Source organism: Dermacentor variabilis, chromosome 5, assembly GCF_050947875.1.
Source record: "Dermacentor variabilis isolate Ectoservices chromosome 5, ASM5094787v1, whole genome shotgun sequence".
Classification (NCBI taxonomy): Eukaryota; Metazoa; Arthropoda; class Arachnida; order Ixodida; family Ixodidae; genus Dermacentor; species Dermacentor variabilis.
Window position 1 is genome coordinate 47,505,685 of NC_134572.1, and position 17,135 is coordinate 47,522,819.

The 17,135-nt window shown below is 45.6% G+C and overlaps 1 protein-coding gene across 8 annotated transcripts in view; it reads right to left on the bottom strand.

Moving 5' to 3' along the window:
- Positions 1 to 17,135, bottom strand: part of LOC142582543 (uncharacterized) — a 59,709-nt gene that overhangs the window by 22,192 nt on the left and 20,382 nt on the right. For 3 of the 8 annotated variants that reach the window (XM_075692384.1, XM_075692383.1, XM_075692377.1), the window contains exons 1-2: positions 9,883 to 11,072; positions 2,217 to 2,369 (exon numbers count right to left, since the gene is read on the bottom strand). The exons of 1 other annotated variant lie outside the window; for it this stretch is intronic. In XM_075692384.1, the coding sequence (XP_075548499.1) occupies positions 2,217 to 2,369; positions 9,883 to 9,958 (229 nt within the window). In that variant the 5' untranslated portion in view covers positions 9,959 to 11,072. Of the gene's footprint in view, positions 1 to 2,216; positions 2,370 to 9,882; positions 11,073 to 17,135 lie in introns of those variants that run through there. 4 more of the 8 variants (XM_075692381.1, XM_075692382.1, XM_075692379.1 and 1 more) reach the window with 2 other exon arrangements.

Below are 17,135 nucleotides of genomic sequence, written 5' to 3' on the forward strand. Positions count from 1 at the left end.
GCCACTCCTAGGGACAAACGCGTTAAACATGCACAAAGAAACCTCTCCACAGTAGTGCCTAGGTAGAGTCAGATATTTGAAGAAATTAACTGTCACGTCTTGTAAATGTACCATTTAGTGCACCCGTATCACTGCACCCGTCAGTGCACCCGTATTTAGTGCACGCTTCCCTTGCGCGAAGTGCAGCAACTCAAAGTTCGTGTGCTTCGGCCGTCACAAGGGTGTGAGATGCAATAGCTGACATTCCTGAGCAATCCCACAGACGGCTAGCTAAAATGAACTTCGTGTACTTTGAGTGGAGGGCAAGTTGCTGAGGCACCGGCAAACCATAAGGCATGCAGTGCTCTGCGAGACGCTTGTGCATGGGCACATATTGTTGGGCGCCCTGCCGAGGCCCACACAGACATCACAGAGCATGAAAGACGCTATTTGCTTTTTCCTTGACCATGTCTATATGTCTATTCCAGGAGAAAGATACATCAAAGACCATACCAAGAAATTTGTGGTCAACTACTCGCTCAGTGGTCTTTCGATTTAAACAGAGCAAAAAGTTCCTGAATCGTTTGCAAGTAAACGGCATCTAGATTTGAGTTTTCTGGCTTCAAATCCAAACCCAGAGCACGCAGAAACTCGTCCACAACATCAATGGCAAACTGCAATTGCTGCTGCATAAGCAATGGATTCGTTACCGATGCCCATGTACAAATATCATCTACGTGTATCGGGATGTGCAATGGCGGGGGCAGTTTTGACGGCAGCAGCGACATAACAATATTACACAAAGTCCGACGTGGCATACTGTCTTGTGGAGCTCCATGTTATAGGAAATAGTTAGAGCTATTGTACCGCCATTTTTAATAATGATTTGATAGTCGCGCAAAAGGTCCGCTATTTATCGAAGCATTCCACCACGTACGCCAAGTTTAATAAAAGATTGGAGTACATGGGCGTGATTGACGGTGTCGAAGGCCCGCTATACGCACAGGGACACTGCAATTATAAAATTACCTATTGCACGCACTTACTCTATTTGCGTTACAATGTCCAGTACACAATCCATAGTACAACGTGCAGTTCGACATCCTTCGAGGCATGTGGTCAATAAACTGTTTCCTTCCAACCACCACTGAAGTCAGAATAGTATCGTTTTTCGGCAATCTTAGCAATGAAGCTAGTTAGGCTGACAAGGTGAAATGACTTTAACCTCATTGGTGTACGACCGTGTTTCAGTAGAGGAAGCACCATTGTGACTTTCCAGAGTGACGGTAATCTGCCATGCACCCATATGTCATTTATGCTTGCTAGGAGGCAAGAAGTTTCACTTTGTTCAATGTTCACCTGCATGGCGTAAGTCGTATTATCTGGGCCAGAAGTAGATCGCTTGTTTGTCGAACGCAAAGCCTTGATCAAACTCTAGCGGCGTGAAATCTCTGTCAGGTATTTCGTGCGTACTGCGAATGACTCTATCGGTCTCAAGAATAGCATTTTCCGAAGACGATACATACAATGTAGATAATCTTGCAGTTCTACGTCTTATGCTGAACATGAAAAAATAAAACCTCATCTGCAACTGAAATTTCTGGTCTCATTTGAAGTAAGACAAGGGCTCAGAACGGCTGTGACTGAGTCGGTTTCGAAGGCAGAGTTCCATAGAATACACCCTACATTACAGAGTGATTTCGGCATCGAAGTTTTGAATATAATTTTCTACCCACTGTTGTATTTAACTTCTGAAATTCCCCACGCATTTTTTGTGTGCCTCTTTTATGTCACCTGATAGTCATAAATAAGTCCTGGTCTTCAGGATCAGCGTTCAACCTTCGACGTTTTTGTAAGTAATCTTTCGCAGGCATCATTAACGGAGGATTTTTCAGGTACATATACCAGTTTAGTCGAATCCTGGTGAGATTTAGGCTACGCGGAAGTGAAATTCTCCATTGTTACGTCTTCAGTGGTGGAACTGCTACACTGTCGATAAATTTGCCACTTAGTAAAGCAGCTGGTTGTGTTTTTGTCCTTCGAAAATCACGTACTTGCGAATGAGTTGTATGAAGAGGCAAGTGATCGCTGCCTCTTGTCTCACAGTCAACCTGCCATAATATATTCTGGTACTGGCACCCCAATCGACGTCATTACGATCGCTGTGCACAATTAAAAAAAAAACTTGGAAGTATGCAATGCCGGCGCGAAAGTAAACGCGACGGCGTAATACTTACGAAAGCACCGTAGAGCAGCGGCGTTGAAATACTTTCCCCTGTCGCATTTACAGGTAAAGGTACTCCTTACGCGTTCTCTTATGACGACCTCTTTTGCCAGGCATTCGGAGCCGTTGCAAAACGAGCTTCCCACGGATTCGCAGATGTCCTCACCTGCAGGAGAAAGGATAAATATTTCTGATCAATTTATGTCCACACAAAAGAAATTTGATTCAGTAGCTTAGTCAGCGATTCTTCATACTGTGCTAGAATGGTTGTCAAAGATGGGACCAGGCTTCTGTAATGCTCGTACTCTGCATGTGACGTGATGTGAGGGATTGTGCTGTAACCTCACCTTCCTTTTTTACTTTTCCTAGTTTTCGTCGACTCCTTTTGTTCTTTTTTTTCTCTCGCCTTCAAGCGGATGGGCGCAGTAAATCCTAGGAGACAACTGCTAGAACGCTTCGTTTTCTGTACTTGTATTATTTGAATAATAATAATAATAATAATAATAATAATAATAATAATAATAATAATAATAATAATAATAATAATAATATAGAAATGCTACATGTATTACACGTTTCAGTTGAAGTGAGATAGAATGTTTTATAACTGCTTTGAAGATTCACATGTTTGCTACTCATTTGCACAAACTTATTGCGAGCAGCAGCGGCCATCAGTATTTCCCCGATTCTCAAGGGTGAAATAATTCCCAAGATTTTGCAAAAAGCATTTCAATAAGCACTGTAAAGCACAAAAAGGAAATGCGCAGTTGAGAGCGGCCAGAATTCAAGCCATGCGCAGACGATTATGAATTTTTACGTTAACACCAGATTCTAGATGATTCTTATATAGACTCGAGATATGAATGGAGGTTCCGTATACACATAAAATATCTACCTTAGATACATTAGATTCCGATTATGTGGCACGTTGTAGTGGGAGACTTCGGAATAATTTGGACCACCTGGTGTTCTTTAACGTGCACCTAAATCTAAGTACACGGGCGTCTTGGCATTTCGCCCCCATCTAAATGCGGCCGCCGTGGCCGGGATTCAATCCCGCGACCTCGTGCTTAGCAGCCCAGCACCATAGCCACTAAGTAACGGCGGCGGCTGTTAGACTAATAACTGATTAGATGAACTAGTTCATCGATGTATCACACATTTGCTGGAGTTAGTCATTGCAGACACGATTAGCAATATTGCAGTTGGTTTAAAAACTCTCGCTTTTCGCGCATGAAGGAGGCACTAAAGGTATAGGAATGAGAGAGAGAGAGCAGAGTACCGTTTATTAGGAATCAGGATTACCTGATTTGTACGGCTATCGCGCTTCCATTCTCGAAATGCGGCAGCGTCAGTTTCGTCTATTGACAAATATAAGCAGCGTCCGCCGGGTTTCATTCAGACAATGACTGATTCTTGGCGCGATAACATCGCCACGAGCGGCCGATCGGAGAAACTACATCAGATCAAAAAGCGTTCAGTGCATGTCTCAGAGAGAGTGTCCTGGCAAGGAAAATGAAGCTGTTAAGTTTGGAGATGACAGCTAACTTGCGACAACGTTCAAAGGAGGTGTGCTACTGCCCTAGGCAAGCTGGCGAGCTTAGAAATTACATCACGGTAACAGGCCGCCATTGGAATCTGAACCTGGCAACGTTTAACGTTAGAACGCTATCTAGTGAGGCGAGTCTAGCAGTGTTATTGGAGGAATTAGAGGGTAGTAAATGGGATATAATAGGGCTCAGTGAGGTTAGGAGGACAAAAGAAGCATATACAGTGCTAAAAAGCGGGCATGTACTGTGTTACCGGGGCTTAGCGGAGAGACGAGAACTAGGAGTCGGATTCCTGATTAATAAGGAAATAGCTGGTAACATACAGGAATTCTATAGCATTAACGAGAGGGTGGCAGGTCTTGCTGTGAAACTTAATAAGAGGTACAAATTGAAGGTGGTACAAGTCTATGCCCCTACATGCAGTCATGATGACCAGGAAGTCGAAAGCTTTTATGAAGACGTGGAATCGGCGATGGGTAAAGTCAAAACAAAATACACTATACTGATGGGCGACTTCAATGCCAGGGTAGGCAAGAAGCAGGCTGGAGACAAGTCAGTGGGGGAATATGGCATAGGCTCCAGGAATAGCAGAGGAGAATTATTAGTAGAGTTTGCAGAACAGAATAATATGCGGATAATGAACACCTTTTTCCGCAAGCGGGTTAGTCGAAAGTGGACGTGGAGGAGCCCGAATGGTGAGACTAGAAATGAAATCGACTTCATACTCTGCGCGAACCCTGGCATCATACAAGATGTAGACGTACTCGGCAAGGTACGCTGCAGTGACCATAGGATGGTAAGAACTCGAATTAGCCTAGACTTGAGGAGGGAACGGAAGAAACTGGTACACAAGAAGCCAATCAATGAGTTAGCGGTAAGAGGGAAACTAGAGGAATTCCGGATCAAGCTACAGAACAGGTATTCGGCTTTAGCTCAGGAAGAGGACCTTAGTGTTGAAGCAATGAACGACTATCTCATGGGAACCATTAAGGAGTGCGCAATAGAAGTCGGTGGTAACTCCGTTAGACAGGAAACCAGTAAGCTATCGCAGGAGACAAAAGATCTGATCAAGAAACGCCAATGTATGAAAGCCTCTAACCCTACAGCTAGAATAGAACTGGCAGAACTTTCTAAGTTAATCAACAAGCGTAAGACAGCGGACATCAGGAACTATAATATGGATAGAATTGAACAGGCTCTCAGGAACGGAGGAAGCCTAAAAACAGTGAAGAAGAAACTAGGAATAGGCAAGAATAGGCAATGTGTGCGTTAAGAGACAAAGCCGGCAATATCGTTACTAATATGGATGAGATAGTTCAAGTGGCTGAGGAGTTCTATAGAGATTTATACAGTACCAGTGGCACCCACGACGATAGTGGAAGAGAGAATAGCCTAGAGGAATTCGAAATCCCACAGGTAACGCCAGAAGAAGTAAAGAAAGCCTTAGGAGCTATGCAAAGGGGGAAGGCAGCTGGGGAGGATCAGGTAACAGCAGATTTGTTGAAGGATGGTGGTCAGATTGTTCTAGAGAAACTGGCCACCCTGTATACGCAATGCCTCATAACCTCGAGCGTACCGGAATCTTGGAAGAACGCTAACATAATCCTAATCCATAAGAAAGGGGACGCCAAAGACTTGAAAAATTATAGACCGATCAGCTTACTGTCCGTTGCCTACAAAGTATTTACTAAGGTAATCGCAAATAGAATCAGGAACACCTTAGACTTCTGTCAACCAAAGGACCAGGCAGGATTCCGTAAAGGCTACTCAACAATAGACCATATTCACACTATCAATCAAGTGATAGAGAAATGTGCAGAATATAACCAACCGTTATATATAGCTTTCATTGATTACGAGAAAGCGTTTGATTCAGTCGAAACCTCAGCAGTCATGGAGGCATTACGGAATCAGGGTGTAGATGAGCCATATGTAAAGATACTGGAAGATATCTATAGCGGCTCCACAGCCACCGTAGTCCTCCACAAAGAAAGCAACAAAATCCCTATAAAGAAAGGCGTCAGACAGGGAGATACGATATCTCCAATGCTATTCACAGCATGTTTACAGGAGGTATTCAGAGGCCTGGAGTGGGAAGAATTGGGGATAAAAGTTGATGGAGAATACCTTAGCAACTTGCGATTCGCTGATGATATTGCCTTGCTTAGTAACTCAGGAGACCAATTGCAATGCATGCTCACTGACCTGGAGAGGCAAAGCAGAAGGGTGGGTCTGAAAATTAATCTGCAGAAAACTAAAGTAATGTTTAACAGGCTCGGAAGAGAACCACAGTTTACGATAGGTAGCGAAGCACAGGAAGGGGTAAGGGACTACATCTACTTAGGGCAGGTAGTGACCACGGATCCGGATCATGAGACTGAAATAACCAGAAGAATAAGAATGGGCTGGGGTGCGTTTGGCAGGCATTCTCAAATCATGAACAGCAGGATGCCACTATCCCTCAAAAGGAAAGTGTATAACAGCTGTGTGTTACCAGTACTCACATATGGGGCAGAAACCTGGAGACTTACGAAAAGGGTTCTGCTGAAATTGAGGACGACGCAACGAGCTATGGAAAGAAGAATGATGGGTGTGACATTAAGGGATAAGAAAAGAGCAGATTGGGTGAGGCAACAAACGCGGGTAAACGACATCTTAGTTGAAATCAAGAAAAAGAAATGGGCATGGGCCGGACATGTAATGAGGAGGGAAGATAACCGATGGTCACTAAGGGTTACGGACTGGATTCCAAGGGAAGGGATGCGTAGCAGGGGGCGGCAGAAAGTTAGGTGGGCGGATGACATTAAGACGTTTGCAGGGACAACATGGCCACAATTAGTACATGACCGGGGTAGTTGGAGAAGTATGGGAGAGGCCTTTGCCCTGCAGTGGGCGTAACTAGGCTGATGATGATGATGATGAACTCCTATAATCGGAAAATCAATAAGTCAAGAAACAATCTAAGAAGAAAATAAAGGAATAAATATATTGCCTTACATTGGGAGCGAATAGCCGCCATTGTTGGTTACCAGTGTACCATAACGTAGGCCTTATCAGCTTCTACGCTTAGTTGCTAGACAGTGACTGTGGTGCGTGATTAGAAGTTGTATGCTGCGCCTATTCTTCAGTCAAGTCACACAACGTACGAAAAATGGGCCGTATAACCTGCGTGGAAGCATGGTTAACGTCAATACACAAGGAACCTGAAGCTGTCGCTGTCAACATTCCATGAGTCACGCAAAGGCGATCTGTTTTTTCCCCTCTAACTCTCCATCGCCGAATGTAACGCAAATCGGAAACGGTAAAAAATTCAAGTACAGCGATGAAAACAGAGAGCACGGAAAGACACGAACAAAGGAGGGAGATGGGCGTCACAGAAGAAAACGAAAGCAGTGGATTCAGTAATCCCACGGGGTGTAAAAGTTTGGCGGTGATGGCGACGAGCGAGAAATGGACCTATAAAGCAGTATACGACGCCCATATGGATAGCGCAATGCCGCATTTCTGACGCAGCGCAACAATACCTGGAAGATAGCCAGCTACACGTTCATGCGCCCATAGAGCTGACGTCATTGTCCCATCTTATATTTTTTTCCTGTTACAGTCCGAAGCCTTAGGGACATAGGGTTTCCTGCAATAATTGCTAGAGGGAACTCTGGCGCTGCAATCGTTCAGCCACAATGGGTATGATGGGTAAAATATGGATTTGTTTGATCTCTGTGCTTGTGGATTCAGACGTTCTTGTGGCTCTGTTTATTACTCTTTATTTGCCTTCATCGTCCTAAATTCCAGAGCTATCTATACTTTTCTAAGTGCATGAGATTCTGCGAACACACACGATAGCTGTTGAACCGGTTCAGCCTATCGAAGTGGCCAAATCGAAACGCGCCGGGCGTCTCAGCGCACTGGCTTGACCGCAAGAAATTCATAAAGTCGTTCTATGCCCCTTCTGGATGCACACGTCCATGGCGTAGTGGTTCCAATATCGGGCTTCTGTGCTGGAGGTCATGTGTTCCAAATCTTGCCGTCGGACGGTTATAATCGTGTTTAATTATTAATAACAGAGTAACCTGTTTAAAATGACGAGTTTACCACGTCAGGAAGCCGTTTGAAGTCGTGAGGGCGAAGTTTAGGTAAATACATATGTGCTACAGATCATGCCCACGCTGGCTGAGCTGACCCGCTCGCAGGTACCCTAGACACTAGCGCCAGCGTTCCCTGTAGTAATTACTGCACGGAACTCCATCATAAGGCCCAACCGCACGGAACAAGTTTCCAACGGATTCTGGGCGTCAGCCGATGCCACGTGACGCTGACCGACGCTGAAACCGAAAATCCATGTGAAACTTGTTCCTTGCGGTTGGAATTTTATTTGTGGTGACAAATGTCGAAATCGACAATAGCTTTGCATGACAGTTTTAGTAATTTGCTCCAAATATTAAGAGATCCCTGATGACAACACTGTTCTAGTTTACGATTTTTTAGCCTTTTTTATTCATTTGTTACAGTCGCTTATATACTTTGACAAATGGTCGTAACAAACAATACTATTGCTAGGACAAATGACAAAGAAGCGCACAACACGAAAGGTGTCTCACAAGTGAAAATTAATCGTATTTACGCAAATATGTACAGATACAGAAGCGAAAAGTAAACAACAACAATAACAACAACAACAACCACCACCAACACAACCAACACCACAACCAACAACCAACAACCACCACCAACACAACCAACACCACTACCAACAACCAAAAACAACCACCACCAACACAACCAACACCCACAACCAACCACCAACAACAACCACAACCAACACCACCACCAACAACCACAACCAACACCAACACCACAACCAACACCACAACCAACACCACCAACAACAACAACCAACACCACCACCAACACCAACACCACAACCAACACCACCACCACAACCAACACAACCAACACCACAACCAACACCACAACCACCACAACCAACACCAACACAACCAACACTACCACCAACACCAACACCACAACCACCACAACCAACACCAACAAAACCAACACAACCAACACCACAACCAACACAACCACCAACACCAACACCACAACCAACACCAACACCACAACCAACACCAACACCACAACCAACACAACCACCAACACCAACAAGAAGAAGAACAACAACGCCGCGAAAAAGCAAGTGACATTACACGTGGTGCTCTGTCACATCTGTTTCTTTCTTCCGTTTCTTCTTCTTTCATGCTTTTGTTGCTGCTGAATGTCTATATAATCTGGGTAGATCTGAATAATGATTTCAGTTGTGAGAGAGCGCTTGCGTCCTGCACGTTTTTTTTTCATCTCTTGTCATAGCGTTGAATTTTGTTTGCAACCATGAATCCAATCCAACTAGCCCGATGTACAGTAACGGTGCCCTAGGATATCGATGCCTAGTCACCACTCAGGCAGTGCTTGACAGCGATAAGAATTTCTTGTTTCACCCTCGGAGCGGGCGTTCACACAGTTAGTGATCATTCTCTGTGATAGCACACCATCAATTGGAGCTTTTGTTTTTCGAATGAAGGTACGATTTATCCAAATAGCTAGAAGGAAACACGCAAGTGGAATCATAATATTTGACACGTTATAGCAAAAAAGGAAGAACAGCCAAGGAGTCCTCGAAATAGGTTCTGGTATGGTCGTCTGAATCGTTCCGTAACTATATTTGCTTTGCATGTAGACCGTACGCATTGTGCTTAGAAGCCATAATAATTAAGGAGTTAGCTGTCGGAAGTGTAGGTCGCCGTCTACAGGTTCTCGAGCAAGGAAAGCAAGCGACATCACAAAACGTAGCTTTGGAACAGAACCTTTGATCGGGACTAACACAAAGAAAAAAATAGCTGAACAGTAAAAGAAAACTGCTTGACTCAGTTTTCTTTCTTTTCGTACAAGCATTTTCTCACTGGCCGGCGCCCGCGCTATCACCAGTACGGCCGCGATCAGCGCGATCGTGACGATCACATTTACTGCAAACGACACTGCTTTGTAGGAGATGATTTCTGAATACAGTACGTTGTGAGAAACTAGCACGCGGTAGAACAGAGCGGAACCTTACAAATGCAGAAATAAAACACCTACCTCTGACCTGCTCGAACGGAACACCATCCACGTGTACGGCGCCGACAATGAGGTAGGTCAAAATAGTTATACACATTGTCCAGCCCGCTTTGCTTTTCTTGCTTTTTCCCTCCAACAAAGCTCGCGTGCGGAACGCCGACTCTCCAGTGTCGCACTCGCTAGCCCTTCGGTCATCGACACGCAACAGTCAACTGCCCCTCGAGCACAATGGGCACATCTGCCCGCAGCGCAGCGTACAAGCACTCGCAAAACAACTTCCGACACTGAAGCATTCGAGCTGAATCCGTACGCGGCCAGAAACGACGTCGAGGACGAGCACTCGCGACGGCGCGTGAAGAGGTGAATAGCTGATCCTCCCGCACACACTTGTTGGAAGCGAGACGGTGGGAAGAGTGTCGAACAGGCGCGCGAGGGTCCAAGGCGCGACAATACAAGCGAGAACGTTGGCAGAGAGCCGAGCGGGAAGACGAGGCGATAGAGCGAAGGAGCAAGAGTGCGGCAGGAAAAGGAGACGGCGTCAGGAGAACGCGAGGCTAAGCGAGGAAAGGGGCAAGGGCGGGCAAATATGCAATGCGACGCCGCCGGAGAACGACGGAAACCTATTGCATCCAGTTACGTGGTTGGATAGGCGCGCGTATACGCGAGTCTAAGTCCGGCGGTGTTACTAGCCGCGATCGCTAGTTAAACGACATTCTGACGCAAATGACGCAAGAAATACGAAGGAACATACGGAACGCATCATCTCGCTCGCAGTCTGCCCTAAGGTGTTGTGTGCCCTCCGATAACGCGTGACAGCAACTACCATCGACGAGTTTGTTCACTCTAATTTTAGTCAGATCCCTGTAACAAAAGCGGAGCAGCTGACTGAGCTGAGTCGTCTGAATGAATGAAATGCCAGGCTATCCAGTTGGGCTCTCTCACTCATTTTCTGCATCTAATGCTTATGGGCAGCGTATACAAACGAAAAGCTGTTCGAGCTCTAACTACGCCTCGACAACAACGCATGTTGACGGACTAAAGGAAATAAGTAAAAAAAAGAAAAGAAAACGTAGTTCGGTGAAGTCAGAAAATCTAGCTGACCCCCCTTTCTTTTTGTGCTCTTACTTTTGTATTCTTACTGCTAAGCATCGGGAATCTTTCGCATGAACTGTAGCAGTTAGCGAAACGCGCGTTTCCGTATGAGAAACTGGAGTGTTGTATATCCTCCATTCCGGAGCCAAAGTCCCCCCCTCCCCCCCCCCCCCCCCCCCGAGGCCCCGGACATTTGATAAACTCCCGAGCTGCGGGCCACCGACGGGGTGGCAAGGAGAACTCCCTCTCAGAGGCGCCGGACACTTGATACCCCTCGAACTACGTGCCTTACTGGCGGGCGCGATGTATACAAACAGCAACCGGCGGTGCGGTGGTGCCTTGCAAGTGTGGAGGTGGTGGTGATAACTTTACTGCACACAGGGGAGTTGCGGACACGCACGTCCGTGGACCCCCGCACGGCCCACTGCACTCAAACGTTCATGTCCCGGAGGCTCATGACGCTGGCAGCCCGGCCTGTGGCGATGGCTTTTGGCACGTGCGTGGTGCAAGAATGCTTGTGTGGCATGGTGTATTGTGACTGTCTCCTTCTCACTACTCTCTCCCATTTCCCATACCTTCTAGTGAAAAATAAAGCAGTCTTCTTGATGCGCTCGAAGCGAAAGGACGTCTGTCGTTTTTCCATCAGTTCAAAGTTCTCCGTCTCTTATTCCACAACAAGGAGTGAATCAAGCTTGAAATCATGTTTTTCCTGGAAGCCGCCACACGTCAGTATACAATACAGTGAGATTTTTACCCCGTAGTCAGATATGCGCTATTTTAATGCTCGGAACCCGCAATATCAATAGCAGTCAGCTTCAAACTCCCCTCGAATGTACATTGAGGCAAATTATGGGCAACAAAACGATTACGCGAGCGACGCGTGAATGGTGCATGGTCACACTGGCAACGAGAATGCATTTGCCACAAGATACGAACACCATCGGTCTTTTCTGTTTCTTTTTCTGTTTCGTAAAACCGCTCGAATTGTTCAGCAGGCCACATTAAGCCGAGGAAGCTACGTGCCTGGCTCATTCATCGCTTCATGAAAGTACTGCGTGCTGGTTTCTGCTAAAAAACGAGTCATTCGGCACCTTATTCACGCGCTAGCAGAAGTGCGAAAATATGCAAGGCAAAGAAGGCTAGTTGTTATATGGCCAGCAAGTTATGCGGACGCGAGCGCACAGTTTATGGTCCTAGTATTTGTTATCGTGGAGGAGTGCGCCTGCAAGCCTCTTTCGCTGAGCTCACCTTACTTCGCGTCCGGTGTACTGAGGAGAGCAAACAGAAGCTACGTGCCGGATCGAGTTGCCGTCTATCGCAAAGAAATAATGCGGGACAACATAGGTGCAAGAGGGCATTCACAATATCCTCGTAAGCTGGAATGTGTGCACCCTCCAGAAAAAAAAAAAAAAAACAGGTCGTATCCTCTACCTGTATGTATGAAGGGACATGAAACATTGGTATTTACATTGTCAACATGCGCATCCTATTTCTACTCTTCTTAACCATGTCGTTAGGTATGTGGCAAAGTGGCAGGTCGGGCTTCAGTTACGAGTCGCAGAGTCATCGCGGCGTGGGCAATCCTTTTGGAAGGTATGTTCAAAGCCAGTGTACGTTCATTGTCAGCAGTCATGTGCATTCACAGACCCCGTAGCATGTTCGGCAGTTTTAGACAGTTACAAATGTTTTAGAGAAGATCGTGAATTCGTGCCTTGCTATGAAGAAGGAACCTTGCTATAAGGGGTTTGTGGCACCGGAGTTTCATAGAGTCATGCATAGAGTTTCGCTGGAAAATGTCAACCCGCAAACACCGTGTTACGTCGAGTTAGTTTGGTGGCCATCGGCAAGGAACTGCTGCGGAACTGCTGATGTGTAATTTTGAAACTTGATTGTGCTGGTGCACTCATCCGGCACTGTGCCTTCTCTTCGCAGCATTATCAGCTTACTTTCTGAAGTCGCGTTTCGTAGACTACTCTTGCAAGAATGAAAAAAAAATCCTGCAATTTATATATTAGACCTGAACGCAAGCAAGAGAAAGCTACCACCCTAGCGTTCGGGCGAAGCTAGCAGAGAAATAGCAAATTAGTTGGGGTATCTGAGACTAGCTTAACCTGTATTGCAGGTAACGCTACTTATTATTGAAGTTCAGTGTGTGACGGAAGCCCGTCTGGTCGGGATGAAACATGGTTAAAAGGTAAACAAAACCCTGGGGCACTTCGCCGACCAAATAAAGACTTAAAAGAAAAGAAGACGTTCCGGCTCCCACACGGGAGCCTTGTTCACAGGTAAAATCACAGGTAATGAACAAGGCTCCCGTGTGCGAGCCGAAACGTCTTCTTTTCTTTTAAATCTTTATTTGGTCGGCGAAGTGCCCCAGGTTTTTGTTTACCTTTTAACTACTTATTATTATATATAGTAGATATTTCACGAAAAATTCAACGAGTACGGGTATTCACAGAAGAATGACACACATGAGACGTTCCTTAATAACGGCTTGTTAGCCACGTTTTCAAATGTTGCTAATCTAAGGTACTTTGCAATTGACTTTCTGCAGAAAGATTTCTTTGTGATATGTACTGCAGCAACGAAGTGACAAGCATTTCTCAAAAATGTATTCTTTCCTCCACTGTGTCTTTCTGAGCACTGAAGCATGCTTAGCGTCAGCTGGCCAATCTCCTTTTTTTCTTTTTAATTACTCTTACGTTTTTAAGATTATTCGTCGCTTCCTTTCTCCTCATACCTTGCACTGTTTCCCCTTCTTCCAGTTCAAGATACAGAAAGAAAATAATTTTGGGTGACCTGTCCGTCCGTATGTCCATCCGTCCGTCCGTCCGGCCGTTGGTCCGTGCTCTTAAGAACGCCGTTGTCCATCGGCTCCGGCCACTAATGCTCGTGGTCAAGATGCCCGTTGTGGTCGTTACATCACCGTCATTCTCGCCACGCGGTCTAACTCGTCATGCTATTGTCTACGCCGACCTTTGGCCCAAGCTGTGTGATAGCTTGGGCGACTAGATTGGGACGCCGCCGTGGTCGCTGCATCGTCTTCATTTGAGTTGCCACTGGACTCTTGTGGTCTCGTCGTCGTCACGTCAGCGCCATCATGCAGGCTTCGTGATCGGTCGTCGTCATACCATTTTCATCATACATTCGCCGTGCTCCCACTGTACTCATACCGTTGTCATGCCATCATCGTTATTGCGTCATCGTCACACAGTCGTCATCGTGCATTCGTCGTCATTAGGATGTCGTAATGCCATTGCGGTTGTTGGATTGTCGTCATCAGAGCTTCATCATCCAACTATCCTCCATACCGTTGTCACCAAGCTCTCGTTTTACCATCGCCATCACTTCAGTAACGTCATGCCATCATCGGCATATAGTCTTCGACGATCTATCGACGTCGCTCCTTATTTGTAATTCTACCTTAATCATGTTGTTACCATTCAATTGGGGTTATGCCGCCATTGACATATCATTGTCTTCAGAAAGTCGCTATCATGCATGCGTTGTCATCTTCATGCCGTCCTGGCCGTGCCATCATCGTCATTGGAACTTCGTGATTCGGCTGTAGTCACACCATCGTCGTCATGCCATGGTGATCACATCATTGTCGTTGTCCCGTGGTTGTCATTATACCGGCTTCAGTACTCTAGAATAGTCATCTTATTGTCGCCATAGTCACTTCATCAAAGTAATTCCTTCGTCATTTTATTGTCGTCGCGGCGTCGGCGTCGTAAAGGGTGATCATTTTTAAATTTTATGGATTTCTCAAAAAATAGCCTGCTGCAAATAACATAATTCTAGCTCTTGAGCTGGATTTTTCGGAGATGCGGATTACTTGCACGAGAAATCCAAACACATATTAAGCTAATTAACAAAAAATCGCTACTTATCTATTGATTTAAATACTTTACGGCACATATTGCAATTTAGGAACTGTAGCCGGTGAGTTTGCAAGGCGTATCTACATGGAATGAATTTCCACAATGACGCCACTTTACGTGTGTATTTCTCGGGTTCCCAACACTATGCAACACCAGCTTTGCAAATATATAACGCTGATGAAGGGCTACATCGGACCATGAGCAAGATTAATGAGGAGACTCCAGGGCCCTCGGATTAGATTTATCGCTCATTGCATAGCGAGGCTACCTCTGCTTCCGCAGCTTTGACGTCATATGGCAGCATATACGATCGCTTATTAGCCAATCGTCTGCTCCTATAAGTTCACGTTTTACGTGACATCTGCGGTTGGAAGGATGTGAAAGGCGCTTGCTAATGTTCCCAAGGCTAATGTTCCGAAGGCTAATGTTCTACGTTGTACAGATACACAAAACCAGGACATTGCGATTGATTTCCTCTGGCTGTCCACGCCACGTTGCTACACTCTTCCTTTTCATAAGTTATTTCATTCTACACTTAATTGCGAGACTTCTATCACCCCTGCCGCTTACATATTGTTACGTCCAGCACTTCCACCAAATTAATGTTACGTGTAGCTGACGTACGAGTCTACAATATAGTTACACGTAGACAAGCGGTGGCAATGATGGCGACGCTATATCAAGCGGTGGCCACGTCGTCTTCCTTCTCCTCATTGCAGCCACACTGTGGCGGCTGTTCCGTAGCATCATCTCATCGCACTAGCTATGAGTTACATGTTAATTGTCGACGAGCTCGCACTAAACCACTCTCTGCTTCTGATTTGTCCGAGACCAGCCAAAGACTGGAATGGCATTTCCCACAACATCGGTCTTATCACCTGCCCTTCGACCTGGACAGTAAATGCAGCTAATCTTCTTTCCCAGTAAAGCCACACGTAACGATTTTGTTTAAGTATTCCTGCACCTCCACCCCCTCACCACGCGGGGTATTCAAGGAAAATTTAAAAAAAATCAAATGGAATGAACGAATGAAAACACATAAGAAATTGAGCGGGAAGGTGGTTGCCGCGTTAGTTGAACTGCTAAAGAGCCGCACTCACGATGCGGGACATGTGCGTTTAGCTACCACGTGCGGTAAGTTCTGTCTTGGTACTCTTTCATTTCCTTTTTCCTTAATAACTGCACATTTCAGTTAAACGTAACAGTAACTTACTCCTATACTTTCCCTGGTTTCATTTCTTTCTTCACCTCGTGCTATAAGTATTCGAGAGTTCATTGCCTCCAACTGCAGGAAACTATACCCAAATTTGAAAATAAAATAAAGGTCACTTGCTTCGATTTTCGCTTCAGTGGGCGAAAAGAGATTCATGTTTCTTTCGATGCTCTCATCTCTGTTTTGCTCCGCTCTCCCTCCTCTGACGAGAATAGAGCTGGAAATCCCCGCTGTTCATGACGCACCTCTACACCTGCAATTCACTGACAGCCCTCGAAGGCGCACGCTTCCTTCCGCGCAAACCTCAGACAGAATCGAGAATCGCCGAGACATGACACCTTCATCACATGATATCATGCCGCGAGTAGTCGAACGGCGTGACCGAACGCAAGGAATTACTGCGTTGAACGCAGAAAGGATGAACGACCAACAGCGATCGCGGAGCAGAGGTGTCGTGCGTGTTGACAGGGACCGGAAGTCCATCCGTCACGAACCGCACGGTTAAACGAGCGCGTACTATGAGCATCATTTCTAGTTTTGCGCTCGTATACCGCCCCTTCTGAGGACGAGTGAGTGTGTTTATATTTATGAAATTACCTTTAACCCTCTTGCGCTAATTGTATTGTAATATTGACGCAAAGTGCATCTTGCAAGCGAACCAGATAAATATGGCATATTCCAAAACATACGAAGCTCTAGAACGGTTTGCATTGGAGTAATTCGGTTTCTGGTGCCACGAAACACTAGCAGCAATAGCCACTTCAACACAGTCATAATGGGATTTTTGTGAGTAGGGCTGCCTGCCTCCAAGAATTTATGGCAACACGAATTACGGAGGCGTTACTAATTCTAAAAGTAAACCAAAACCTTTATGTTTTTATGTATAGTTGATACGGCAGATAAAAAAAAAAACTGGTAGCGCCATTTTTTCTATCATTACGCAATTTGTCAACATTTACTCGATTGATACTCACCGCGCCTTTTATGAGCAGCAGGAACGTTAATTTAATGTTTTACTTTAACAAGAAAGGATAGCGAAGTGACCGCGATGTTTATTTTGGTTGCCTGCGACAGGTAAAACATTG